Source organism: Budorcas taxicolor, chromosome 12, assembly GCF_023091745.1.
Source record: "Budorcas taxicolor isolate Tak-1 chromosome 12, Takin1.1, whole genome shotgun sequence".
NCBI lineage: Eukaryota > Metazoa > Chordata > Mammalia > Artiodactyla > Bovidae > Budorcas > Budorcas taxicolor.
Window position 1 is genome coordinate 84,149,236 of NC_068921.1, and position 27,166 is coordinate 84,176,401.

The 27,166-nt window shown below is 42.2% G+C and overlaps 1 protein-coding gene across 1 annotated transcript in view; it reads left to right on the top strand.

The window, feature by feature from the left end:
* MYO16 (myosin XVI) overlaps nt 1-27,166 on the top strand; it is a 395,654-nt gene that overhangs the window by 22,311 nt on the left and 346,177 nt on the right. The window contains exons 2-3 of the mRNA XM_052650218.1: nt 14,106-14,176; nt 21,222-21,365. Coding sequence (XP_052506178.1) covers nt 14,106-14,176; nt 21,222-21,365 — 215 coding nt within the window. The remainder of the gene's footprint in view (nt 1-14,105; nt 14,177-21,221; nt 21,366-27,166) is intronic.

The window sequence follows — 27,166 nt, forward strand, 5'->3', positions numbered from 1 at the left end:
TAACACTTTCACTTTTTACTTTCAATGGTCTTCTGTCTGGAGTTTCTACCTTCAATATTTCATTCTTTTGATATCTCATGCACTCAAATATATTAGTACTGTTCCCAAAGATCCTAGCAATGTCATTCCTCGTCTCAGAAGCCTACCTGCCTTTTTTTCGGGAAGAATGAGGGTCCTCTTTCATGTTGTGTAGTTTCAAGATTTTTGTAACCTGATCTCAGCATGTTTTGCATTATCTCTAATTTCACTACAACTTAAGTCCCTGCTCTAAATCTTCTCTCTGGGTTTATTCAAATGCCTCTCACTTTCTTTTCTTTCTTTCTTTTTTTTTTTTTTGTGCTTCTCAGCTTTCTTCATAGTACTGGTTCCAACGCAAGACTTTTCCTTGTTCTCTCAACCTCTGCTGTGTTCCTCCACTAAATAAAATATCTGTAACCAAAAATCTGCTAAAATATTCCACCACTTTCCTCTTTTTTCCCTCTCTTTTCTCTTCCAAAAGTCTCCAGATACTCAAAAGTGTGAAATCATGTTTTCCTTGATTGATAAGCTTGTTTTCACGAATCCCTCTGGGGTGGGCTTTATGAGTTTTCTGTTGCTCAGTGGGTGGATGGCATCACGGACTCAATGGACATGAGTTTGAGCAAGATCTAGGAGATGGTGAAGGACAGGGAAGCCTGGCGTGCTACCCAGTCCAAGGGGTCATGAAGAGTCGACACGCCTGAGCGACTGAACAACAATGATTATTCTGTAACAAGTTAATCACCCACATAGCCTCTTGAGGCACACACTTGGGATGTCTCAGTTTTTGTGGCTCAGGAGTCTGACCGTGGCCTCACTGAATCTGTTCCTTAGGGTCTCAAGTGGCTGTGGTTAAGCTGAGGGTGGGCTGTGTTGGAGACTTGACTGGAGAAGAACCTTCTTATAAGCTGACCAGTTCCCTGTGGGTTAGGACTACGGGCCCCGGCTTCTTGCAGGATGTCTCGGGTCCTAGAACGCATCTCAGCTTCTTGGCAAGTGGCCTCTCAGCTCAGTCTGAGGCTGAATTCAAATAGAGTCTCTAGAGTGAGTCTGTCAAGACAGTCACGGAACTGATGTCCCGGAACCTTGGTGACAAGCTGTCACAGTCTCAACCATGTTCAAAGGGAGAGGGTCATAACAGACAGGAGCAGCAGAGGGTGGGCCGCGGGAGGGGGGCCCCTCGGCAGTGCCTCCCGACCACACTGCTGTGTCTTCTCCATGAGTGGAGCCTGGCAATGAAGACCTGTGTCTGTATTTCTGTCTCTCTCTGTTTCCTTGTCTCTCTCACACACACAGAGGCATGTCTGACTCCTTTTGATCATTTGAATTGCGCATCCTTGAAGAGATTCATTCAAACTTTTTTTCATTAATCTTAATCTTTTTCATATGAAAATTCCTAAATGTATTTTCTATTAAATGAACTTAACTGCTAAAGGTTCTAAGAGAACCTTTTAGAAGTAAGCGAATTAGCTACAGTTCAAGCCACTGAAACTCTTGTAAACTGTTCACAGCAACCACTTTGAAGAACTGATCCTCTGGCGATATATGCCACCCCAACATGCAAAATCGTATTCTTTACTGCATAAATATTTTTCTTTCTTCTTTTAGTAGTGATATGTGGTTTGAAAAATTTAAATTAGGCCGTTAGTTCATGGCAAAGAATTTACAAAGATGCTCTGTTATCCATGCTAACCTTTACCTATGCTGTCGATTATATTCTTATTTTACAAACATATTTTAGCCAAACAGTTCTTTTAATCTTGATTCTAAGTCATTGTTTTACTTCTTTATATATTTATTATAAAACCAAAAAAAAAAAGAAAAGGTCTGTTGAAAAACAGCAACTAGAAGATGCTGTTTGTGAGATAAAGATTGAAGAGCAAACAAAAACTCCTTTTGAGAGGAAAAAGACAAAACTTAAAACGTTTTTACAAGTAGACAATTTAGATGAGACTAGGCTGGTAGGTGCATGTCGAGGATCGCCGTGACCTGTGAAGTGCATTGAACCCATTATTATATCCGTGTAACAGAAGACAGGCAGCTTTTGCCCTACATCAATGTTTCTGCATGTGTTCTGTAAATTTTGTTCTACATAATTTAGCCAATTTTTAAATTAAGGTACTTTAACTGATTGTTCTGATAATCAGGGTTGATTGTAATCAGTGAAATTAAAATAATGATACTAGCAGAAAATACTGGATCTCTGTCGTGTCCGGTCTCTCTCTCACACACACACACACGCTCACATAATCATGCTGTAAAATACCACGTGTGTCTGGCCTTTTGTGTGTGGGGGAGGCTTTATCTTAGAGTGTTGCTGGTGGACCATGCATCTCTCCATCCTCTCCATGGTGTTATCTGGCAGCTGCATCACTTGCTCACCAGCTGTACCATTTTACATGTCCTCTATATCTGCATCTCATTGCTTCCCTGAAGTCACCTCAGCCCCTTAGTTCCTTGCAACGTCATTTGTCTGTTTTCTTTTAACTCACTCTTTAATCCCTTAATCTTCTGGGTAGCTGCCTATCTTCACTGTCAACTGTACTGCAGACTAAAACTGCCAATGTACTAAATGTCTCAACGTTGCTAAGTCTTTTTAATCCAATAAAAATAAAAAGCATCTTTTTCTTAGTTTGGAGCTTAAATGTGTTTTATTACACACATAGACATTTTAATATACATTTTTATTGTAAATATCCTTTTTCCTAACTTCAGGTCTGTGATAATCTAAAAATGTTTTTTGATGATTTGAATATATGAGTTCTAGTCCCAGACTGACATAAACCTTGGGAACTAACGCTTAAATCCGGTAGACAAAAATTTGAAGCAGTGATGAGCAACGCATGTGTTAGCCCAAAACTCTGAACATTGCTTAAAGAATGAGAAAACAATGTTTGTTAGAACTAAATGGACTGTTACGGTCTGAGAATAATAAAGATTATTTAGTACATGGAGGTGGATAATGGGCTAATTTGAAAAAAAAAATCATTTTGTAGCAACATTGCTGGATGACTTAAGGTGAGAAGGGGGACAAATTTAATCAGATTTTCTTACAGGTAGTTTTCAAATCACACCTTTCTCCCACCTTGGGATTTTTGTGGTTCCTCCACATTGTGTAGTACCCGATGTGCATCTGTGTAGCCAGCAGAGGGATAAGATGCAAAAGAGCAGTGAAAATCACAAGGAGTTTTAAATCCTGCCCTGAACTTAACCAGGTGGAGGCTGAATCAATAAGCTAAATGTAAAAAAAAAAAAAAAGGACACATGTAGTTAGGTTTAACTGATTTCCTTTCAGGAAGGGTCGAGTCTTCCTAACATAGAATAAATACAATTTAATATTTTTATTTGAGTTTGTATCTCAAAGTTGACAGTGAATCTCAGATTGACATAGCAGTTTGTGTAGCAATAGTCCATAGCAGGGCTATTTTGGGGCAACATAGGACATCAATATGGCCAAATGTCAACTCATCTCACTTTTGTGTTTAAAAAATTAATCTTCATAATATATTATGCTTCTGAAAGGATTGAAAACTTTTACTGGTACTCTATTGTTTTAAAAAGAGAAGGCCCCATAACCAGCAGTCATAGCCCCAAAATACACATCCCCAATAGGCAGGGAAATTGGCAGCCAGCAGTGTCGGCGAAGTTGCATTAGTTCTTCACAGTCACATGTTGCACACGCTCCTGTCACTGCTGTGCGTCATGTAACTAAGCATTTTCACGTGTCCTGAGTTACCCTTCCCTCCTGTTTGTGAAAGGATGATTCTTCCTGCAATTGTAGGTTTTGATTAATTTTAACTTGACAAGATATTAACAAATTATTTATACAGGTTTTTAATTTACTTTCTCCCATATCCAAATTAGAGTCAATCTACTTGCCATAAACGGGCATAGTTCTGTTTTCTAATATTTTCAAGTAAATGTTGGTCAGAATAGGTGCTTGTGTAATTGAAGTACGTGTGAGGCTCAGGAAAGTGTTTGACTCTCCTTCATTTATTTCTCACAGAAAGAATGTATTTTGTATGGTATGTATTTTGTGGTCTTCCAGTTTGGGGCCTGTTAGATTTTTTTTTTTCTTCTTCTTCTTTCTTTTTTTAACTTTTTAGCCACACCCTGGAGCATGAGAGATCTCAGGTCCCCAAGCAGCGATTGAACCTGCACCCTCTGCACTGGAAACGCAGAGCCTTAACCACAGGGACGTCCCTAGATTGTATTCTCAATAGCAGAGAGAAAAGTTGAAAACCGTCCTGGTCTGAATAGTGTAAAACAGTAGTGAGGGGAGAGAAAGAAACAAGAAGTCTGAGCCCAGGCCATTTCATCATTTGGGCTTTTGCTTACTGTTTGTTTGTCTTATTAGAATTCGTTTGGTCTTGAGTCCAGAGTGGTGGAGGACGTACCTCCTCACTTGTTTAGCCATTCTAATATCTAGCTAAGTCAGTGTTATTTCTGGTGTGAAGGGAGGTGACTTTTGCAGTCCACACTCTCCTGAGTTACGTGTTTAATGAACATAAATAGGCTAGCAAAGGAGCCACGTTCATTACTGCGGCCACATTCCTGAGCTCTCATAGGTGTTGACCTCGGTGTAGAGGTTGACTGGATGACAACACAGGAAGTGCCCTTGTCAGATTCAAAAGCAGATCTGTCATCAGCATCTCTACGTTAAAAGGCACTGCTTTCGATGGCATTTTGAAACGTCCCTAAAGCCTAACTTGTTGGAGGCTTGCCTCTGCCTTTGTTTGTTTCCCCCTCACACTTAATAACGAGCTTCCCTGGTGGCTCAGAGGGTGAAGAATCTGTCTGCAATGTAGGAGACCCCAGTTCGATTCCTGGGTCAGGAAGATCTGCTGGAGAAGGGTTGGGCTTCCCTGGTGGCTCAGCTGGTAAAGAATCCACCTGCAGTGCTGGAGACCTGGGTTCAATCCCTGGGTTGGGAACTTTCCTTGGCAAAGGGAAAGGCTAGGCACTCCAGTATTCTGGCCTGGAGGATTCCATAGACTGTATAGTCCATGGGGTCACAAAGAGTTGGACACGATTGAATGACTTTCACTTCACTTAATAATGAAATTTTAAACACATAACTTTATGAGTCAAATGTAAATGCTCAGTATAGATTTCAGCTAAATAAAGACCTGGGTACCAGGAACAGATTTCTCTTCAAGACCTACTCTTTAAGGAATGATATCCATGATGCATGCCTTATGTTTCCTTGATTTTTCACGAGACGGAAATGTCCTCAGTACTTCTGAGACTAACGGAGGTATTTGGGATTCATTGGCATAACTTAGCCTGCACACAGAATGCTGGATTTCAAGAGTATTTAAGACACAAATTGAAATCGGTAATTAAAATAAAGTACGCAACAATCAGGGACATGAAAAACTGTTGATTTTGCGTTTGTAGGGCGTTTCTTTTCTGTGAAGACCTACCTCTGATAAATACATTTTTCTGGCAACTTCTGAGGTCATGAGCAAGGCAAGGGCGGGCTCACTTGGTTCTGTTGAGTGTGGAAGCCTCTGGCAAGTATTGAAATTGGAATTGATCATTTCTTAGGGGCAGTGTTTATCTCTTTCCTAAATGTGTCACATGGTACGTATTTTTCCACATGAGCATCTCTGGGGACAACAGTTATAAATGCTTAATGGCATACAGGTCAGAGCATAAAAAAGAAAAATGTACTGATGAATGAGGCTCAGAAAAAAGTCAGACATTGGAGTAGCAACCTGGGAAATGTTGCAGCCAAGTAATGGCTAACGTGGTTTATTTGACGCTGAGTTGCAAACTGTAAAAGCTGGTGTCTAGGGTGCCAGTTCAGAGAAGGCAGTGGCCCCCCACTCCAGTGCTCTTGCCTGGAAAACCCCACGGATGGAGGAGCCTGGTGGGCTGCAGTCCATGAGGTTGCTAAGAGTTGGACACAACTGAGCGACTTCATTTTCACTTTTCACTTTCATGCATTGGAGAAGGAAATGGCAACCCACTCCAGTGTTCTTGCCTGGAGAATCCCAGGGACAGAGGAGCCTGGTAGGAGGCCGTCTATGGGGTCGCACAGAGCTGGACACGACTGAAGCGACTTAGCAGCAGCAGCAGCAGCAGCAGCAGCAGGGTGCTAGTTAGACTTGAGCACCCCTGCCGAGTCATTCTTAAGTGACCAGAAACTATACTTCTGAATTCAGAACTGCTCTCTACGTACATTCTTTTGGCTAAACATACCTATTTCAGCACATTGGAGGAAGATTTTCCAAAATGATATTTTACAGATAAGAGGACTTCATTATCACTCAATTTATTCCCATGCTGCTTCAGAATTCAGAAACACGAATAGGATTTATGCAAATAAAACTATTTCTGTTTTTCATTCTGTATACATTTTTTACATTGTTTCCCTAGTAGCTCAGTTGGTAAAGAATCTGCCTGCAGTTCAGGAGACCCTGGTTCAATTCCTGGGTAGGGAAGATCCCCTGGAGAAGGGATAGGCTACCCACTCCAGTATTCTTGGGCTTCCCTGGTGGCTCAGCTGGTAAAGAATCCACCTGCAATGTGGGAGACGTGGGTTTTAACCCTTGGGTTGGGAAGATCCCCTGGACTCCAGCCTTCTGGTCTGGAGAATTCCATGGACTATACAGTCCCTGGGGTCACAGAGAGTTAGACACGACTGACTTTCACTTTCACTTTCATACATAGTTTAATAAGATATAATAAAGCACATGTGGTTTAAGAAGGTTATAAAGTTTAATAAAAGCATCACAGTAGGAGGATTATAGCTTTTTATTGTGACAAAATCCATCTAAAATACAACTGCCCATATTCATTGTTTTAAAATATACCATTTAGCACATTCGCAATGTTCTGCATCTATCACCATTATTTAGTTTTAGGACATGCATGTCATCACCCCAAATGGAAATACTGAGTCCCTTAGACACTCAATCTCCATTTCCCCCTCGCTCAGCCTCTGACAACCACCAGTCTGCTTTCTATCTTTATGAATTTCCTTATTCTGGATATTTCATATAAGTGAAATCACACACTGTATAGCTTACTGTATCTGGCTTCTCTCACTTAGTTTTTAAATATTCATTTGTGTAACAATAACCTCAACACGTATCAATAACCTCAGATATGCAGATGACATCACTCATGGCAGAAAGCGAAGAAGAACTAAAGAGCCTCTTGATGAAAGCGAAAGAGGAGAGTGAAAATTTTGGCTTAAAATTCAAAGATCGTGGCGTCTGGTCCCATCACTTCATGGCAAATAGATGTGGACACAATGGAAACCATGACAGACTTTATTTTTTGGCTCCAAAATCACTGCAGATGGTGACTGCAGCCATGAAATCAAAAGACGCTTGCTCCTTGGAAGAAAAGCTGTGATCAACCTAGACAGCATATTAAAAAGCAGCGACATCACTTTGCCACCAAAGGTCTGTCTAGTCAAGGCTATGGTTTTTCTAGTAGTCATATATGGATGTCAGAGTTGGACTATAAAGAAAGTTGAGCACTGAAGAATTGGTGCTTTTGAACTGTGTTGGAGAAGACTCTTGAGAGTCCCTTGGACTGCAAGGAGATCCAACCAGTCCATCCTAAAGGAGATCAGTTCTGAATATTCATTGGTAGGACTGATGCTGAAGGTGAAACTCCAATACTTTGGCCACCTGATGCAAAGAACTGACTCATTTGAAAAGATCCTGATGCTGGGAAAGACTGAAGGCAGGAGATGGGGACAACAGAGGATGAGATGGTTGGATGGCATCACCAACTTGATGGACATGAGTTTGAGTAAACTCCGGGAGTTGGTAATGGACAGGGAAGCCTGGCATGCTGCAGTCCATGGGGTTGCAAAGAGTCGGACGTGACTGAGTGACTGAACTGAACTGATCTTGTAACGTAAATTTATTTCCTGTTTCAAAGATAAATAATTCTCCATTATGTAGTTCTAACTTACTTTCTTTACTCATCAGTCATTGATGGGTGTTTGGGCTGTTTCCACCTTTTGGCTGTTCTGAATTCTCATTCCCATTTCATTGGTCTATATATCTGTCTTCAGTCAGCAGCACACTGTTTTGATGAACAAAGCTTTGCAGTCAGTTTTGAAATTGTAAAGTGAGTCATCCCACATGCTTTATCTTTTTTCTTTTCTTCGTTCTTGCTTTTCCAAGGTTATTTTGGCTATTTGAGCCTCCTATGAATTTTAGGACCTGCTTGTCTTTTTTCTACAAAAAAAATGCTCTGGGTTTTGATAGGGAGGTATTTTGGCTTTTTTGTAAGAAAATGCCCTGGAGAATGAAGGAGCACTTTGCCACTTCATATCTTCTTTTTTCGTCATTCTCACTGATATTAGTTGTAGCAGGTAAATTTACCCAAAAGTAGTGACTGCTTGGGCTTTCCAGGTGGCGCCAGTGGTAAAGAGCCCACCTGCCACTGCAGGAGACATGAGACAGGGGTTCAGTCTCTGGGTCGGAAAGATCCCCTGGGGGAGGGCATGGCAACCCACTCCAGTATTTTCTGTCTGGAGAGTCCCATGGGCAGAGGAGCCTGGTGGGCTGTGATCCATCGGATCACAAAGAGTCAGACACGACTGAAGCGACTTAGTATGCACACACTTACTACTCAGCAGCCAACGTTTCTAAACTTTAGCACTCTAGAGAACGTTCCTTTGCAGGGCTCCCTATGAGGACGCAACTTAGAAGGCGTAGTAATGTCTTCTGTCAGTCTTCCTTGATTCTGCTGATTTCAGATGTGAAATCTCTGAACACAGAGCCCCTGTTATCACGAGAACCATGTGAGAACAGAGACTGCTGTGCAATCAGATGTCCACCCCAGCTCCTGTGATCAGCAAAGCACTTGCTGTTATCAAGTTGCTGTCGAGGTACCATCGTCGATGTGCTGATTGTCCTCAACACCGGGAAATCTGCCGTGTCTGGACACTTACCGTGTCGCCGCTGGTAAATCTGCCGTGTCTGGACACTTACAATGGTGACTGTCATCATCACTGGTGTTGGTCATGGCTGATGATGGTGGGGATGTGCAGGGGAGACAGCTGCAGAACCGATTAACGATGATGGATTTTCATCCATTTTTACCCCAATAGCTGAAGATTTAGAGACTGAATGTTTCTTTTTAAATATCAAATCATGTCCCCCACACAGACATTGCGATGGAACTTCTGTGGCAGCTTGATGATGAAGCCGCAAATACACAGTAAGTGCTGAATCAGTTCCAGGCAGCAACACTCTAAAAGGAGCCTCAGCTTCATTATTCTGTTTGGTCCCCAGATGGCTGTTTCTCCTTGAGCTGTTTCCTTGCAGATTTTATTGTAACAGACTCTGAGTCAAGGTGCCTTTTCACTTGACTGTGAGTTCCAACTACGTTGTTATAAAGTTGTTATGGACTGGAACCTTTTTGAAGAAAGTATTTGAACCTGAATTGGGACAGTTTCCCACAAAATTAGTAATTATGAGGACATTATTGAGGATCTTGAATCCTGTTGCTGTTCCCGAGTTGAACGTGACCCTTCCACACTCTTGTCACATGAGAGGTAAAGTGTCCTGATGCTCTTCACGGTTAAGAACACAATCCTATAAGCCACAGGTTTTTACATCCACCGTGCTACCATCACGTAACTAATAAGCCTCAGTTTCCTTATCAATTTTATTGATACGTATACAAGTACAGTATTTGTGTCAGAGAGTTGGGAGAATCAAAGTAATTCTCATACTAAGGCACGGAGAGCAGTATCAGATCCCTGCATTCTTCGGAAAGCTCAGTGTGTGCTTAACATGAATTTATATTTTCTTTATTATATCTTTACATCTGGGTGCCTTATGCTGTCATTTTAACCCTTAGCACAGGCTTACAATTTAGCACAGTCTACCGTTTGTATATGTGAGGGATAGACTGTTTCTTTATTTAGTCAGTAGTCAGTTTTGTCTTATTCTTGCTCTGGATCCATAGTGTTTAGGGGCAAACCAGCCCATAACCAGTCTGTGGTTCCACTTTAGTTATGACAGTGTGAACAGTGCTTAAGAAAACAGTCTTTCTATCTAGGAAGAGAAGATGCCGGATTTCCCTTCTTTTTCTCCTGAGTTTGAAGTCTGCCTGAGTGAGGCAGGGGCTGGAGTTTATTCATTGGTTTCACTGTGGCAGGAGGGATGTGCTGCAGTTGCTGGGTGCAGAGTCTGTCTCATTCCTGGATATCCTTGGACAGCGTTCCTCATCCACCTCCTGCTTATCCACCGTGGTGCTTCCTGCACCATGCTGGTGGCTGTCTCACAGCCCCTGAGAGCCGATTGTTAAAATGTCAGGAATTAATGAGCTGGATGTAAAACAGTTTTTTAAAAAAAACCTATATTAACAACTAGAGTATATAAACTGAAAATTAAGTACTGGATTGTAATTAACTCATTATTACTTAGATTGTAATAAACACAAAGGTAAAGCTCAAAGCTCATCGCTTCCTAATCAGTTCTCTACTTTTCCTCTCCTTTTTTGCTCTCAACGTTTTGTCTCTTTCGTCTGTGTGATAAAAATGCCACAGAACTGTGACCTCAGTCCCATCACCTCCAAACTCTGGGTTCAGTGACACCACACCCTGGTAGCTTGGGATCAGCCATGGTGGGAGATGTACACCAAAAGAACTGGCCCGTGCTAGAAATCGGAGCTTGATTTATTATCCTGACTGTGTAGAATTCGAGAGGTGGTGGAGAAAGTGTTGATGATGCAGGTTGTACTTTAAAATGTATTGTGTCAGTGGCCACTATATTGTGAAAAGCGCAAAGATGTCATAAAATATGATTACATTGTTCAGAAACCAATATCTGTTTAGCCAAGATATTGCTCAGGTTGTTGATAAATTCCTGAAGCTCTGGCCTCCTTCACTGTTTCACTTCAGTCTTACTCTCAGGAGTCAGCTAACCTTTACTGTGAAGGTCAGTTAGCAAGTATTTTAAACTTTAAGGGTCACATACAGTCTGGGTTACACATTCTTCTTGGATTTTTTGTCTTTTTTTTAAATTGTTATCTTTTCCTCACATACCTTTCCGAACTGTAGAAGTTATTCTTAGTTTAAGGGCTGTATGCTGACAGATTTGGCCTGACAGCCGTAGTTTCCTGACCCCTGGCTCATACTCACTAATTTCAGTGAAAATGTCAACCAGAATATTAAGGTCCAGGTCATTAATTGGAAACAAAGATTGACTGTGTGGATATAAGAGTTAAGTAAAAATCAAAATCATTTTATGAGAATCATTTGATTATATGGAATTTACAACCAATTGTGGGCTGCACAGCCGGTATAGCAGCAAATTCCTAAATGCATATCCATCTGTCCACCCACCCATCCATCCTTCCACCATCCCGTCCATCCATCCATCATCCAGACATCTCCATCCATCCTGAGCATTCACCAGCACATCACTGTGGCCCACCTGCTCCTGTGGAAACACAAAGATTTACTCCGTAGCACCTACCTAAGGATTGTTTTCTCTTCTTTGCTTAATAGGCTATGATTCTCTTCATTGGCCACAGAATGATGCCCACATCTTGTAGTGTAATGGAAAATATCCCAGACAACACATTCCTCCAAGTCACACACAGCCTTCGGCTCCTATGGTTTGCCCCACCCTGCTCATCATTCTCCCATCATCTCCTCCATTGCCCTCTTCTGCCCCTTTTTTCTGCCTGATAAATTGTATACTCATCTTTCAGTGAATATTGGTACATTTGCATTGGCTTACATCTTATACTTAAATTCAGCCTTTAATAATCAGAAGGTTTTGAGAAAATTTAGAATAAACCTTAAAGTATGTGTTTAATGATACATCATTATTGGTTTCATAACTGAAACAGTAATTTCACTAACAAAAATCATTTAGTGACTCCCTGACCAGTGCCAGGAAGCTCGATCAGTTTGCTGTATGTGGTGCTCCACTGAATTCATGCTACACTCTCCTCATGTGAGTCCAAAACTTGTCTATTATTTTACTAACAGAAAACTAAGACATAGAGAGAAGTCCTTAGCTTTCCCAATGGGGCTCAGCCTCAAATGGGTCAGACTGCAAGGCCAGGGTATCACTGATTTATATTATGTATAGTTCACCCCATGTGTGCATGGTGCATTCTTTATAGAAATATAATAGCATTTTACTAATGTTTTAACTAGTAAAGTATAATCTTCCTCACTATTGGTAGTGTGATCACACCGGCACAAGTTCTTTGTTATAAAGACCATAAAGCACCAAGGAGGTTTCAGCCAGTTCAAGATGAATAATTTCATTTGTTAAGCAAATAATTATTAGGGTAAAAGTGCTATTTTCATTCTGAGAAAACTACTGGTAAATGTAGTTAAGGAACTCTCTGTTTTCATGAACACACTTTCTAAAATTAAGAGTGGGAAGTATGTGAGGAAGTAAGACATGCGTGCACTTACTACACGTTTGTGCAGAAGGAGACTGAGAAAGGGAGCGAGGGAGCCTGTCGACATGCAGCCAGGCAGTAGGCTGGCTCATGGCAGCTCAGAGACGGGAGGAAAAGCCAAGGCCTCACCTTCCTGGGCGTTCCTGTAGAGGGCAGGCAAGGGAGGTACCTGTGTCCACAAATGGATGAGCCATATGATGCCAGGCTACAACTCATCCTGTAAGATCTATATGTTTGTCACCAACCCCCCACATTAGGAGAATCTAACTCTACAAAAAGAATCTAACTCTACAAAAAGAGTTAAATTATTAAAGAAAGAACATCATCAAGGCAAAGCTATTGGGTGAGTGAATAGTGTAGACATGCTTCTACGGAGACCCTTCTTTGCGGAGGAGGGCTGGGAGGACCAAGCTGTGAGGTCAGGGAGCCAGGCCAAGCGTCACTGTTGGTCTGAGAGCAGGAATGCATCTGACTTTCCCGAGGAGAGAGATTTGGACAGGGATGCTCCCATTTCAGGAGAGGCTGTTTGGAGAGTGTACTGGGCTGGGTGTGGGTTTGTCACGCGCGTGGGGCTGGCATGCCTCCTCTTCATCCCTCATGCAAGCGTCACGGAAGACATAGTCTGGGAGAGAAAGTGGTGTGAGAGGAGCTGTGTCCGTCCTCTGTGATGTGCAGTTAAAGTTGGGGAAGATGGCACCAAACCAGAGACTGGAACACAGTCAAGACTTGGGGTGACAAGTATGTCAAGTGGGGTGACAGGAGCAGTGTATGTGTTCTAATAGCATTAACCCCTTTTACAGAGAAGGTTAGTGGAAAGACAGTTTGCTCTGGAAGGGATGAGTTTGAATCTTAGTCATTTTTGTACAGTTCTGTGTAATAACGAACTCAGAGAACTATTGCTTTGGTTATCTATTTGTGGATAAAACATGAATGGCTCTTAATGAAAACGACGATACTGCTGCTAACAGTGGGAGCTGGGATAGTGCCTTGGGGGATGGATGGGCCTCTTGGAGCCCGCAGTGTGTCACAGAAGACACATAACAACACAATCTATCTCCCAAGGCCTGTTGCATGCCATGCCCTACCCGGCCCACCTCTTCTGTTCAAATGGAAACACAGGTCACTTTCCAGCTGTGCTGTTATCCTGATGAGTGGCATGTATTCTGAGCTGTCTGACATTGCTAATTTAGCTACAAATGGCTTTGGGAGAATGATGGAAGTGGAGCCAAGGGGTAATTGCACGAAGGAAAGTTTAATGTGCAAAGTGTCAGCTTTTATTGTTTTAAGCCAATGAGTCCTAATGAGTTTAAAAAAATAAGAGAGAGCTAAAGCATACATGAGCTGAGTGAAGTGATTCCCTTTTTTTGGGTATTTCTCCTTGATCTGTGACAGAAGTTTAAGCCAGGCACTTTGAAAGAATAAATTGTAAGAGTGTGGTCCCCTTTGGGAGTAATTTGTGGGGCTGTCATAGGTGATGGTGTTGGCAAACCAAGAAACGGGTTGCAATGTGAAGAGAAATGCTGCCAAGCTTAAATCCCCAAAATAAGGCTGATGGCGATTCGGGCACCTTCTTTTGCTTTCATGGCTGTTTGGGATTTAGACACGAATGAAACGCTGCGCCTTCTGGTTCACAGTGTGGAACAAAGACGTGCCGTAACTCTCCTCTCTCCTTCTTCCAGCGCTGCGACTCCTGAAGGAGGGGGCCGACCCTCACATGCCTGTGTCCTCCGGAGGGTCCCTGCTCCATCTGGTAAGAGCTGTGATGCCCGGGTGAGAGTGGGTGGCATGCGGTGGAAGGGGAACCAAATGTGGACGCCAAACAGTAGCAAAATGCACTTGTAACAGACGACGATCAGAGCAGTAGTGTGCTTCAGATGAACAGGCTGAAGATGAATAGTGACACGTTGATGTTTGTTAATTACTCGTATTGTAGTTTGTAAATTGATGTTGTTTAGTCGCTTAGTTGTGTCTGATTCTTTTGCAACCCAGGGACAGAGGAAGCGGGTGGGCTGCAGTCCGTGCGATTACTCAGGCAAGAATAGTGGAGTGAGTTGCAGTTGGTTCCTCCAGGGATCGAACCTGTGTCTTCTGTTATCTGCTGCACTGGCTGGAGGACTCTGCCACTGAACCACCAAGGAAGCGCATCTCTCTCTCGCTCTCTCTTTCTCTCCCTCTCTCTCTCAGTAGTGAGTTAGTGAAAGTTGCTCAGTCATGTCCGACTCTTTGCGACCCCATGGACTACAGTCCGTGGACTTCTCCAGGCCAGAATACCAGAGTGGGTAGCCTTTCCCTTCTCCAGGGATCTTCCCAACCCAGGGTGAAATATATATATATATAATACAAAGCTAAATTGAACGGTTCTGAGTGATAAAATATATGGCCTAGAGAACCGTATTGTTGGTCAGAAATAGGGAGACATGGCTTCTTTACCGTTGAGCCAGCTAATCTTTAGTGAATGGAGTTTGCGTATCTGCATTAAAGAAGATCCTTCTGAACATGAATCATATTCAACAAATAAGCAGAATAATACTGTATCAATTATAGAGCATTAGGCAGCCATCCTTTCTTTTATTTACTTTCTTGTCCCATTGAGCTTTTACAATTCTCTGCTCATGGCCTGGGTAACATAAATGTGAATAAAACTTTACTACATTCTTGTGGAAGCAAGCAGGGAACGACTAAGTGAATAAACAAGTAAACAACCACATAAACAAATAAATATAGCCGTTTCACATGCAAGAAATTTCTGCTGGTTCAGTTAAGGGCAAAACTTAAGTGAAGGGAAGATGTCAATAATTATTCAGTTTAGTGGTCTTTAGGACTAATTTTAAGCGTAAGACATGATTTTGAAAAAATGCCCAGATTAATATCAAAGCCTAATTTATAATTGTGTACCAGTATTTTAAAAATGCTGGATTTCTTCACTTAGCACAAACCATGTTACGGGAGGTCACACGTCGATCAGATGGGAGCTCTCTCACCTGAGCTGGATCTGAGCCTGGTTGCCTCCTAGAGTCACCTGGCAGCTGTAAGATGCCAACATTACCTTCTGGTGACAGCCCAGCCTGGAGATTCTGACTTCACTTTTCTGGGGTGTCGATTGAACTTTGGGGTGGTGCATAGCTCCCCCAGGTGATTCTAGTTTATGGGCAAGGTTGAGAACCACTGCCAGCAAGAGCAACTTGTGTCTCCCAAAGCCTGGGGGGCACCCGGGGTGTAGGCAGTCATACTACACACACAGAGTAGAATGGAAACTCAGAATCTAGGTGGGGAACACAGCTGAAGAATGTGAGCCGTTCCTCTCCAGCACAGATTGAGATGGAAAGAGAGATTTCTAGAGCATTTTGGGTGTGGAGTCTCTGTTTTATCCTCAGAAAGCCACCTCACTCCAGCATCGATGGAGATGGAGAGGGTTCTAAGGTGTTTTGGCTGTGAAGCCTCTCTGTTTTATCCTCACATCATTACCTGGCTTACATGACATTTCCAAGGAGCCATGTGGCCCATTAGTTCTGGGTCCCAGGTTTGGTTGTAACAAGCAGTGTTAGGCTAAGGACATGCTGCACACCGCTTCCTAGAGGTAAGATTCTCCTCTTGGTCAATATCACTGGCATCCTTACCAAGAGGTCCAGCAGTCTGTGTGTTCTCGAGGAGACCACCCTGGCCCTGCCTTCTTTTCTTGGGGGCACTGACCGCTCCCTCTGTGTCCCCCCTTCAGAAGGTGAGCAGGAGGGAAGTAAGTCACATGCCAGCTGCTTTCAGTCTTTTTTCCCCTCTTTGTGATCACATGGGGTCTATGTACCCTTTCCATTAAGCTTCAGGAGACTTCTAAGCTCACAGAGCCTCGTTTTTTTCCCATCTGTGAGTTGGGGATGTTATACAAGCCGATACTTTCAAAGTATTTACTATGATGAATGGGAGTTCAAAGTATGAATCGTGTTCAATTGACTTTCAAACCATAAAGTGATTTTGATATGTTAGATATTCATCAATAGTACTTTCATCTCGTTTAACTTTTTTTATATTCATAGCAGATCTGTGGGGGTGGGCCTAGGCTTATGTACTTTAGTAGGTAAGCAGCTGAGGGACAGAGTTAAACTCACACAGCAGTAATTAGTACCAGAGCTTAAACTCTGACCTTCTATCTATAAATACTGTAGTTTTTCCTCAGTAAGTTTCCTAGTGATACCTGGATTAAGTTTTCAGAGAATGCATATTCCACTGGACTAGTGGCAGACAGATCTTTTCTTAGAAAAAAAAAATCATGTCAATTCATTGTTGACAGTCCATCCATGTCTACAAATGATGAAATTTTGTTCCTTTTCATGGCTAAGTAATATTCCACTGTATTAATGGACCATGTCTTCTTTATCCATTTCTCTGTTATTGGACATTTAGTTTGTTTCCATGTCCTGGCTATCGTAAATAGTGCTGCCGTGAACATTGGGATGTATATGTCTTTTTCAGTTATGGCTTTCTCCTGGTATATATCCAAGAATGAGATTGCTGGATCACATGGTAGTTCTATTTTTAGCTTTCTAAGGGACCTCCATTTCTCCATTGTGACTATATCAATCTGCATTCCCAATAGTAGTGCAAGAGAGAAGGATGTAATGTATTTTTACTCTGTATGTGTGTGTATGTGTGTGTCTGACAGACGGAGAGACAGAAGCAGAGGAGGACCACCACTTCTTCATACACACATACTGTGTCCAACTTTACTGAGCACATAGGACTCCATCCTGTCCATCAGCCAAGCAGCGGCTGCTTTCCTGACCTTTGAAATACGGGCAGAATGCTGCCATCTCCCTTCACCTGGATAGACCGTCTTCCCCTAAACTGCCCTCTCCCCTAGGCCTGCAGCTTCCTCGCACACTGCTGTGGCTCCATCCGAGTCCAGCCTGCATTCTGTGTTGCCCACAACAGCCAGGCTGGGGCACTCCTCCGTCAAAATGAACCAGCGCCTTCCCTTCCCGCTCAGGGAATACCCCGAGCCCTGCTGATGGCCACACGGGATGAGCTCACACTCCGTGCCCACATGTCCAGGGACCTCTACTGCCCCTCCTGATCCTTTCAAGGGCCCACCAACCCCAGGCCCCCGTGCTCTTGCTGTTTCTTCCACTTTCCGATGAAACCCACATGGCTCCCTCCTCTGCTTGCTTCGTGTCTCTGCTCAAAAATCATCTACCAGAAACACTCTCCTAGGGCTTGTCCGCAGGGATACGGTAACGCAGCCCCACCAGCCCACAATCAGCTCAACTTTATGTGGCTGTTTGTCTCCTTTCTTATCACACAGTTGCCACCAAACAGATTATAGGCTCAGGGTGATTATGTTCTGTTTACCAGACTGTCGGCTGGCTCGGACTTGGCCAGTTTCATCACATCTGTAGCACTTATGGGCAGCCTGGCACTCAGAGGTGCTCAGCAGATTTGTTGGGGAGCCACATTAACCCCTTAATTGCTTAATTAATTAATGTGATGCTGTGATAGATATTATGAGTTAAGATGCAAGCAGTCTTATTTAGAGTGGAATTTTCAGAAAGACAGAGAAAAAAATAAACTGATCACAGCAGACCTGCATGAGGGATAAGCCGGCGATAAGAAAGAGGAAAATGATGACGTCCCTTGGCCACCTTCAGAGGTCAGTTCTGAAGCCTCCTCTGCCCTCCTGGTCAGACTGAGTTACTCTTTTATCCAGGGTCTCATCATATATGGTCCTTGCCTCTGCTATAAATCTTGTCATAATGGATTGTAATGAGTGGAGAATGTGCCTTTTCTCTCTGCTAGAGTAAATTTTCCAAAACTGTGATGTCTTAGATACGTTTGTATCCTTAGCTTATGATGCATAGTAGGTACTCAGTACATCCTAAAAGGATAAATGGGTGGATGAACGGATGGGTGGATGGATGGATGAACTGTAAGAATACAGGGATCTTTGCCTAATGAGACGGCCCAGGGAACAGAGTAAAAAGATTCAGAAATGGTAGCACTAGAAGAAAGAAGAAATGAGAAGATGAAGGTGAGGAGGTGAACAGGAAGCACTCAATTAGCTCTGAATCCAGTGCAAATACTCTGCATCTTTGCGCTGTTAGACTTTGGTTGTCAGGCTAAGATGAAGAGGCTTTGAAGCTGGAATACATGTAAGAAGACCTCCTGACGGCTGCAGGAATGTGGGCTCAGCACTGAACCTACTTATCCTGGGGTTACTGAGTAAATAAAAACAAATAAAAAATTGCAGGTTGCCAGAGAGACAAAATTACAGGGTTTCAAAATGCCTTAGGTAACAAAAAAGGCAATCTCGCCCTTGAAAATGTCAAGTGTGAGCAGCTCTGTGTTCGCCCCACCTCCTGGGTATCCTGCGTTATGAGTCCTGATGCTTTATCAGCACCAACGTTCTAGTTATATATTCTTAGATCAACATCTTTGAGAAAAAGACATTGCATGCTTGTACAGGGCATCAGGAAAAAGCTGTGGAAGTTGCTAAGCTTTTCCAGTTTCATTTATTTCACTCCATTTATTCACTGAGTATCTGCGTCTAAGTGAGATTTCTGGAAGACCTCTGTTAGAAACGCCCAGTAACTGTGAAGCTGGAGAAGAATAATTCCATATGTGTTAAAGGTGGATAATTGATGCACACTGAGGGCTTAGTTGTTTCCGTCGTGTCGGACTCTTTGCAACCCTATAGACTGTGGCCTGCCAGGCTCCTCTGTCAATGGGATTCTCCAGACGAGAATACTGGACCCATATCTATCTCCTGGGACTCCTGCATTTCAGGTAGATCTTCACCGCTAAGCCACGGGGGAAGCCCTGGGCAGTTGATACACAGGTTTTAATATTTTTCATCATATACAGTCTTTAGTTTTATCATGTTTTAATAAGCTTTCAGTAAGTCTGAATTTGCCTATTTATATTCAATAATTCATGAATCAAATCTCTGGCAGGTGTCAGCTACTATCAGAGGAAAAATAATGAAAACAAGTAACAGTCTTTTGCACCCCAGGGGTTTAGTCTCTTGAGGGCAGTATAGAAAAGACTCAGTCTTAACTCTTTGGAAGGAAAGGTGCTATGTATGGAGTTAAAAACAGAGTCACAAAGGGCTTTGCTGAAATGCTGTCTGGAGTTTTATTAATAAGTTAAGACCTTTAATGTATAAACTGTTAAGAAGGAGCTCTTGGTTCTAAGGAAACACTCTTGACTGGAGTATGAAATGCAAATTCTTTTGATTGTGTGCTATGGCAGCAGACGTCCATAGCAGTGGAATTCCAAGTGGCTCAGTGGTAAAGAATCCGCCTGCTGATGCAGAAGACACAAGAAATTTGGGTTCAGTCTCTGGGTTGGGAAGATCCCCTGGAGGAGGACATGGCAACCCACTGCAGTATTCTTGCCTGGGAAATCCCATGGACAGAGGAGCCTGGGGGGCTACAGTCCATAGAATTGCAAAGAGTCAGGCATGACTGAGTGACTGGGCTCACACGTGAACATAATGAAAACAAGCTGCAACAGATTCACAAATATGCTCAAGACGTATTGGTAACTGCCAAAACCAGGTTAGAGAGTAGTGCATTCTCTAGACTCGAGACAGATAGACAGGGGAGGGGAGAATCTTTTTCAACAGCAGAGAGAATCTTGAAGACTGGATAAGGAATTTTTATCAGTGACCCAAATGGGAGAGGAGGCAGAATCTCCTTTTTCTTTTTAACTCTTTCTGTTTACATATTGCTTGAACATTAAAGCATGTATGTTTCTATACAGTAAAAGAAATTAACGCAAAAATACTATGAACTATGTTTTTATTAGAAGCTTAAATGCCAAGTGTTTTAATCACTTTCCTGTTCTGCTCAGTCGCTCAATCTTGTCCAGCTATTTGCTATCCCAGAGACTATAGCCCCCCAGGCTCCTCTGGTTCATGGGATTTCCCCAGCAAGAATCCTGGAGTGGGTGGCCATCTCTTTCTCCAGGGGATCTTCCTGACCCAGGGATTGAACCTGTGTCTCCTGCCCTGGCAGGTGGACTCTTTACCGCTGAGCCACCAGGGAAGCTTAAAAATTAGGCTGTCTTCTAATTGCTAATTTTCAGTCAGTTCAGTTCAGTTCAGTCGCTCAGTCGTGTCTGACTCTTTGCGACCCCATGAATCGCAGCACGCCAGGCCTCCCTGTCCATCACCAACTCCCGGAGTTCACTCAGACTCACGTCCATCGAGTCAGTGATGCCATCCAGTCATCTCATCCTCTGTCATCCCCTTCTCCTCCTGCCCCCAATCCCTCCCAGCATCAGAGTCTTTTCCAATGAGTCAGCTCTTCTCATGAGGTGGTCAAAGTGCTGGAGTTTCAGCTTCAGCATCAGTCCTTCCAAAGACATCCCAGGGCTGATCTCCTTCAGAATGGACTGGTTGGATCTCAGAAATTTATCCTGTAGCCCCCATTTCCAATGTTGTCAGTCTAATGGGTTATCAGTCAGTTTGAAGTTTTCCTACAGCTCTCTGATACTCTGTTTATTTATTTAGTCATTTTTCTCTCTGTTTCATGTCGTATAGTTTTCACCGCCTTTAAGTCACTGATCTTGTCTTCTATAATATCTAGTCTGCTTTTTCTTTCTACTGTCCATAGATTCAGTTTTCCTTTCTTACATACGCTTCTTTCCTTGTGAGTTAGTGCAGAAGGGGAGCAAATTCCTCGCCAGTTGAGCTCCACCTCCCAACTTCCATAACTGGCACTAAAGTTTTCTGTATGTAGAAAAGAAATTTGATTTATTGCAATAGTATATTTTCCTTTTTTCTTTCTTTTTTTTTCTTTTTTTAGTGTGCTCGGTATGATAATGTCTTCATCGCAGAGATCCTGATTGACAGAGGGGCCAATGTCAACCACCAGGATGAAGACTTCTGGACACCGATGCACATTGCCTGTGCATGTGACAACCCTGATGTTGTCCTGCTGCTTATATTAGTGAGTAAAGCGATTCAGTTTGTTACCATTTGAAGAGATTTGATGGCATAGAGAAGTCTAGATACTTAACTAAGTACCCAGACGTAGAAAAGTCTACATACTTAACTAATACTCTTTCATGGTATGTGATACTTCAGTTGAGAAAAAATATGTGTTTATGTCAGCACTTGTTGCCTGGAATTACAAGATAATTAAGAGACTGAGGTGGTGGGTCACTGTATAGTTAGTAAAACAATTTGTGTAGATAGCATACCAAACTGAACTCCTCTCACCTTTTTCTTGGAAACTGTATGCCTTGATACCTCACAAGTCAGAGCTAACTGAATAGTTTGATGATTGTTGTCTTCTCTCTCAATTCATTTTCCTAATGTTCAGCCCAGCTGGGCATATGATAGTAAGGATATATGGTTTATATTGAATCTTCTTCTTTTGTTAAAATCTAGCAAAGAGGTATCTACAACATTTGTGTTTACAGGAAAGTGAAAACTTGAAATATAAAATCACTGGAATTATTTTGCTGTCATTGTCTTCAGTTATAGCTCAGACATAGACATGGATCCTTACACATACTGTTATTATTTTAGAATTGGAATCCTTTCTGACTGGTTTATCTCTAACAAAGATTTTAAGAAATTATGCAGGATTGTTAGAATGCATACTAGAATATAAGAGTCAGAATGAATGATTTTGCTTTTTCGCTTTATTAATAAAAATCATATAATTCCTTAGTGATTTTCTATTATGTACCTGGCTTTTTACAGAAGCCCTCAAGATTTCACATGCAAGCAAATTGGTACTCAAAGATATTAAGCAAGTTGCCATAGTCCAGAAAACATAGTATAGATTTGAACCCAAGATCGTTGTCCAAAGTTGATCCTTTTTCCCATGGGTCTTGGTGCCTGCCCTAACCAATAGCCGCACGCTTGATGGCTAAATATAAAAGAACCATATTGTCCTGCATTTTGAAGAACAGAAGTCTAACATCAAGATGTTGGCAATGCTTTCAACATTGCCTCTGTGAGCTCCAGGGAAGAATTCTTCTGTGGGTTCCCCTAGCTTCTAGAGACCCCTTGGAATCCTTGGTGTCCTTTGTTGAGAGATGCCCCACTCTCTGGCTCCGTTATCACAGGACCTTCGTTCCTATATCTCTGCATCCAAATACCCCTTTATAAAGACACCAGTCATAGGGTTTAGTGTCTGCCTTAACAGCCTCATCTCACCTTGATCTGCAAAGACCTTATTTCTACATAAGATCTGTCACAGATTTTAGGGTTAGGACTTGAACACATCCTTTTAGAAAACACAATCCCACCACACCACTTTCTTCTCCCTTTTTAAGATCATAAGCAGAAGCATTTTAGGATGAAGTCTATGACTGAAGACGTCCTTAATCTTGTAAGAGGTTTAATTTGGCCTAGTTTTGTCTAATTTGTCCCTCAAGAATTTATATATATTTTTTTGTTTTTATAGTAGAAGTGTATATCACTAGAAATGTGTTCCTTTCAAATCCTGGAATGTGGCGGCTATAATAAATGAATAAAAAAAGATAAAGGAAATAAGGAGTTGAGCTTGAAATAGAATCATTTGGAGGGCTCGGACGCTACAGGAAAACACACAGTAAGGCACTTAGCTCATTGATAAGAACAAGTCTTCATTTTACAGAAACATAGCCTAAGAGGACCTGCTCTAGCATGTCAGCATAAAGACTGTGGGGTTTGCTTAGTTGCTTATTATTATAGGAAAATTTAAGACTCATCTCAGAAGAGAATTATATGACCTTTCAAGTGACATTATGAAATCAACTGTGAACTGTTTAGAATTCTCTGTACTCATAGAAGAGCAGGCTAACTTCTTAGAAATCATTTATTCCTCATTTTCCCATGCTTATTTGTTTGTTTTGGATGCAAGGCATGTGGCATCCTGCTTCCCAGATCAAGGATCGAACTCACGCCTTCTGCAATGGGAGCATGGCATCCCAACCACTAGACTGCCAGGACATTCTAATATGTATATATATATATATATATTTTTTTTTTTTTTGGAAAGTTCAACCACTGAATGACTTGAGTGATGTTGAACTTTGATTTTATAAGAACAAGATAGAAAGTTAGATTCATAGCTTTTCCGGTTTTCCTATGTTTCAATTTATTTTTTTTTCCTGAATATTAGTTGAGAGATTGAGTCACTTTTTCAAGCCCTGTCTCCAATTATTTCCTCTGATTGTGATTAGTTATGCCAAACCTTTGCCAGAATAGGCTTTCTATTTCTGTTTCATTCATGCAGAATGCCTGTGGTTATTCTGAGAACCCCATATTCCTGTGAATGTGCTTGAATTCTTAAAATCCTTCTCTCATTTCCTCAATGTATACTGCTGGATGAAGTCTTTCCTGAGTTCAGAGAGCTTGTCAGCCCTTATTTCACTGCCTGCCAGGATTTCCTTCCTGCCTTCATTCTGGAACATCTATTTCTTACTTCTGATGGAAAAGGGTAGGAGGATCTGACTTCTTTACAGAGTCTGCACTTAGTCCTGGTCTAGGCATCTCATATGATGCTGACAATTTAAACTTTTACGGACAGCCAGGGGAAGGGCTCAATAATGGCAGGGTTGTGATTTGAAGGCGCAGCAACTGTAACCACGTGCAGAAGACTCCCCTTCAGCATATGGAGACTGTGGTCTCGAGCAGCATGGCCGTTGGAAATATCACTGACGGACCAGAAGTAGAAAATCACCCCAACCACCCTGAGGGCAGGGATGAAGCATGATTATAACCGGAGCAAGAACTGGTACATTTGGTGTCAATATAGAAGGTACACAATAATTATAGAAATAAGTTAGACATATAGTGGCAAATTAGTTAGGTCTTCTGTGTGAGTTTTTGCATATCTGAGGAAATATATGTGAGCCTTGTTCCTATTGAGGTTAAACAGTATCTTCCAAGGAAAATCAAGAAGCTCTGGCACCAATGCCATTTCCCAAATTCTTGCTTAGAAAAAGAAGGACAATCTGAAGAAGTACTAAATTGTTGTCTCGACTGGGGACACCCTCTTCATGTCATTGTCAGACTCCGTGATAGCTCCATTTTGATGAGAAGGATTTCTTGACACTCCGTTTGGGGCTCTTTTATTGTATTCCCCTATTCTTTGGCATTTTCTCCCACTTGCTGCTACAATCATCAGCACATTAAATGACTTCTTTTAAAATAATTCCATAGTGATTTGCTGTTTCCCAGACTTTAAGAAACTTCTCTGTTCAGTTCAGTTCAGTTCAGTTCAATTCAGTTGCTCAGCTGTGTCCGACTCTTTGCGATCCCATGAATCGCAGCACTCCAGGCCTCCCTGTCCATCACCATCTCCCGGAGTTCACTCAGACTCGCGTTCATCGAGTCAGTGATGCCATCCAGCAATCTCATCCTCTGTTGTCCCCTTCTCCTCCTGCCCCCAATCCCTCCCAGCATCAGAGTCTTTTCCAATGAGTCAACTCTTTGCATGAGGTGGCCAAAGTACTGGAGTTTCAGCTTTAGCATCATTCCTTCCAAAGAAATCCCAGGGTTGATCTCCTTTAGAATGGACTGGTTGGATCTCCTTGCTGTCCAAGGGACTCTCAAGAGTCTTCTTCAACACCACAGTTCGAAAGCATCAATTCTTTGGCGCTCAGCCTTCTTCACAGTCCAACTCTCACATCCATACATGACCACAGGAAAAACCATAGCCTTGACTAAACGGACCTTAGTTGGCAAAGTAATGTCTCTGCTTTTGAATATGCTATCTAGGTTGGTCATAACTTTTCTTTCAAGGAGTAAGTGTCTTTTAATTTCATGGTGCAGTCACCATCTGCAGTGATTTTGGAGCCCAAAAAAATAAAGTCTGACATTGTTTCCACTGTTTCTCCATCTATTTCCCATGGAGTGATGGGACCGGATGCCATGATCTTCGTTTTCTGAATGTTGAGCTTTAAGCCAACTTTTTCACTCTCCTCTTTCACTTTCATCAAGAGGCTTTTTAGTTCCTCTTCACTTTCTGCCATAAGGGTGGTGTCATCTGTTAGCCAAGAGTAAATTGTAAAGGCTGAAAAGTGGTTAACTCAAACTTTCTCTTGAAAATCTTGACGTCATATTTATTTCAACCTGGTCATATATATATATAATTATCAGTTAATTCAGTTGCTCAGTCGTGTCCGACTCTTTACGACCCCATGAATCACAGCATGCCAGGCCTCCCTGTCCATCACCAACTCCCGGAGTTCACTCAGACTCATGTCCATCGAGTCAGTGATGCCATCCAGCCATCTCATCCTCTGTCGTCCCCTTCTTCTCCTGCCTCCAATCCCTCCGAGCATCAGAATCTTTTCTAATGAGTCAACTCTTCGCATGAGGTGGCCAGAGTACTGGAGCTTCAGCTTTAGCCTCATTCCTTCCAAAGAAATCCCAGGGTTGATCTCCTTCAGAATGGACTGGTTGGATCTCCTTGCAGTCCAAGGGACTCTCAAGAGTCTTCTCCAACACCACAGTTCAAAAGCATCAATTCTTCGGTGCTCAGCCTTCTTCACAGTCCAACTCTCACATCCATACATGACTACTGGAAAAACCATAGCCTTGACTAGATGGACCTTAGTCGGCAAAGTAATGTCTCTGCTTTTGAATATGCTGTCTAGGTTGGTCATAACTTTCCTTCCGAGGTGTCAGCGTCTGTTAATTTCATGGCTGCAGTCACATCTGCAGACATATCCGATTTATGGCATGTTTTATTAGTGCATCTATGGGTTGAATGTATACTTGTCAGCGTCAGAATCTGCTCTGCCTCTTGTCTGTGGAGAGAGGAACAATAGACTTCTCTGTGCTATTTCGTACCATGGTGTCTTAATAGCATTGCTCAGTGTCCACTTCGCTGACATGACTTTGGATTACAGGGTTGCATTTATCTGAGGCATGCTAGATCTGAATTTTCACGTTTAATTTTTTGCTGTGGCCACAGTTGCTAAGCTGTGCTGTCCTATTAACAATCCTAAAACTGTGACCAGCCTGTCCATTTTAGCAGCCCATTGCATTTTGAACCATAAGAAACAAATTATTTTTTATAGCAGAGTTAATCATTTTAAATGGAAAATAATTTGAGTTAAGCACTGTATAATACGCTTCTACTGGGGGAAAATGATTACCTATGCTCCTGAATAGTCATCTCACATTTTTTTATCTTGGGGAGAAAAAGCTTTGATTCTTCACTTGTCTTGGATCTGTTTAATAAACCTTACTCTAAAGGGTGTCTATTATACATAATGTCAAGAAATGACTAATAGATAACTGAGGATAAAGTGTTATTTAATAGTTTTATTTTTCAAGGGATGACAGGGAATGTTGAATTGCTGAATCCTTACTGTTAAATTTTCCCAGGATATCTTGCAATATATTTTCATTCCCTGAAATCATGAAGTGTAGGAGATACCAGCACATGGATAGTCATTTAGCGAGTGAGACTAATACTATACTTGTTTCAGTAATAATGAAACATTAGTGTTTCAGTAAGGGTATGCTATCATTGTGGAGAAGGCAGTGGCAACCCACTCCAGTGTTCTTGCCTGGAGAATCCCATGGACAGGGGAGCCTGGTGGGCTACCGTCTATGGGGTCGCACAGAGTTGGACACGACTGAAGCGACTTAGCAGCAGCAGCAGCATACTATCATTGTGTCACTCCAGTAACGGAGGGCTGATTCCCTGAAATTGCCCTGTATGTTTCCTCCATCCTTGGCCTTTGGTGTTTGCATATCTCATGTGAGCAGTGTCTCTGCCTGCGGGAAGTAGGATGT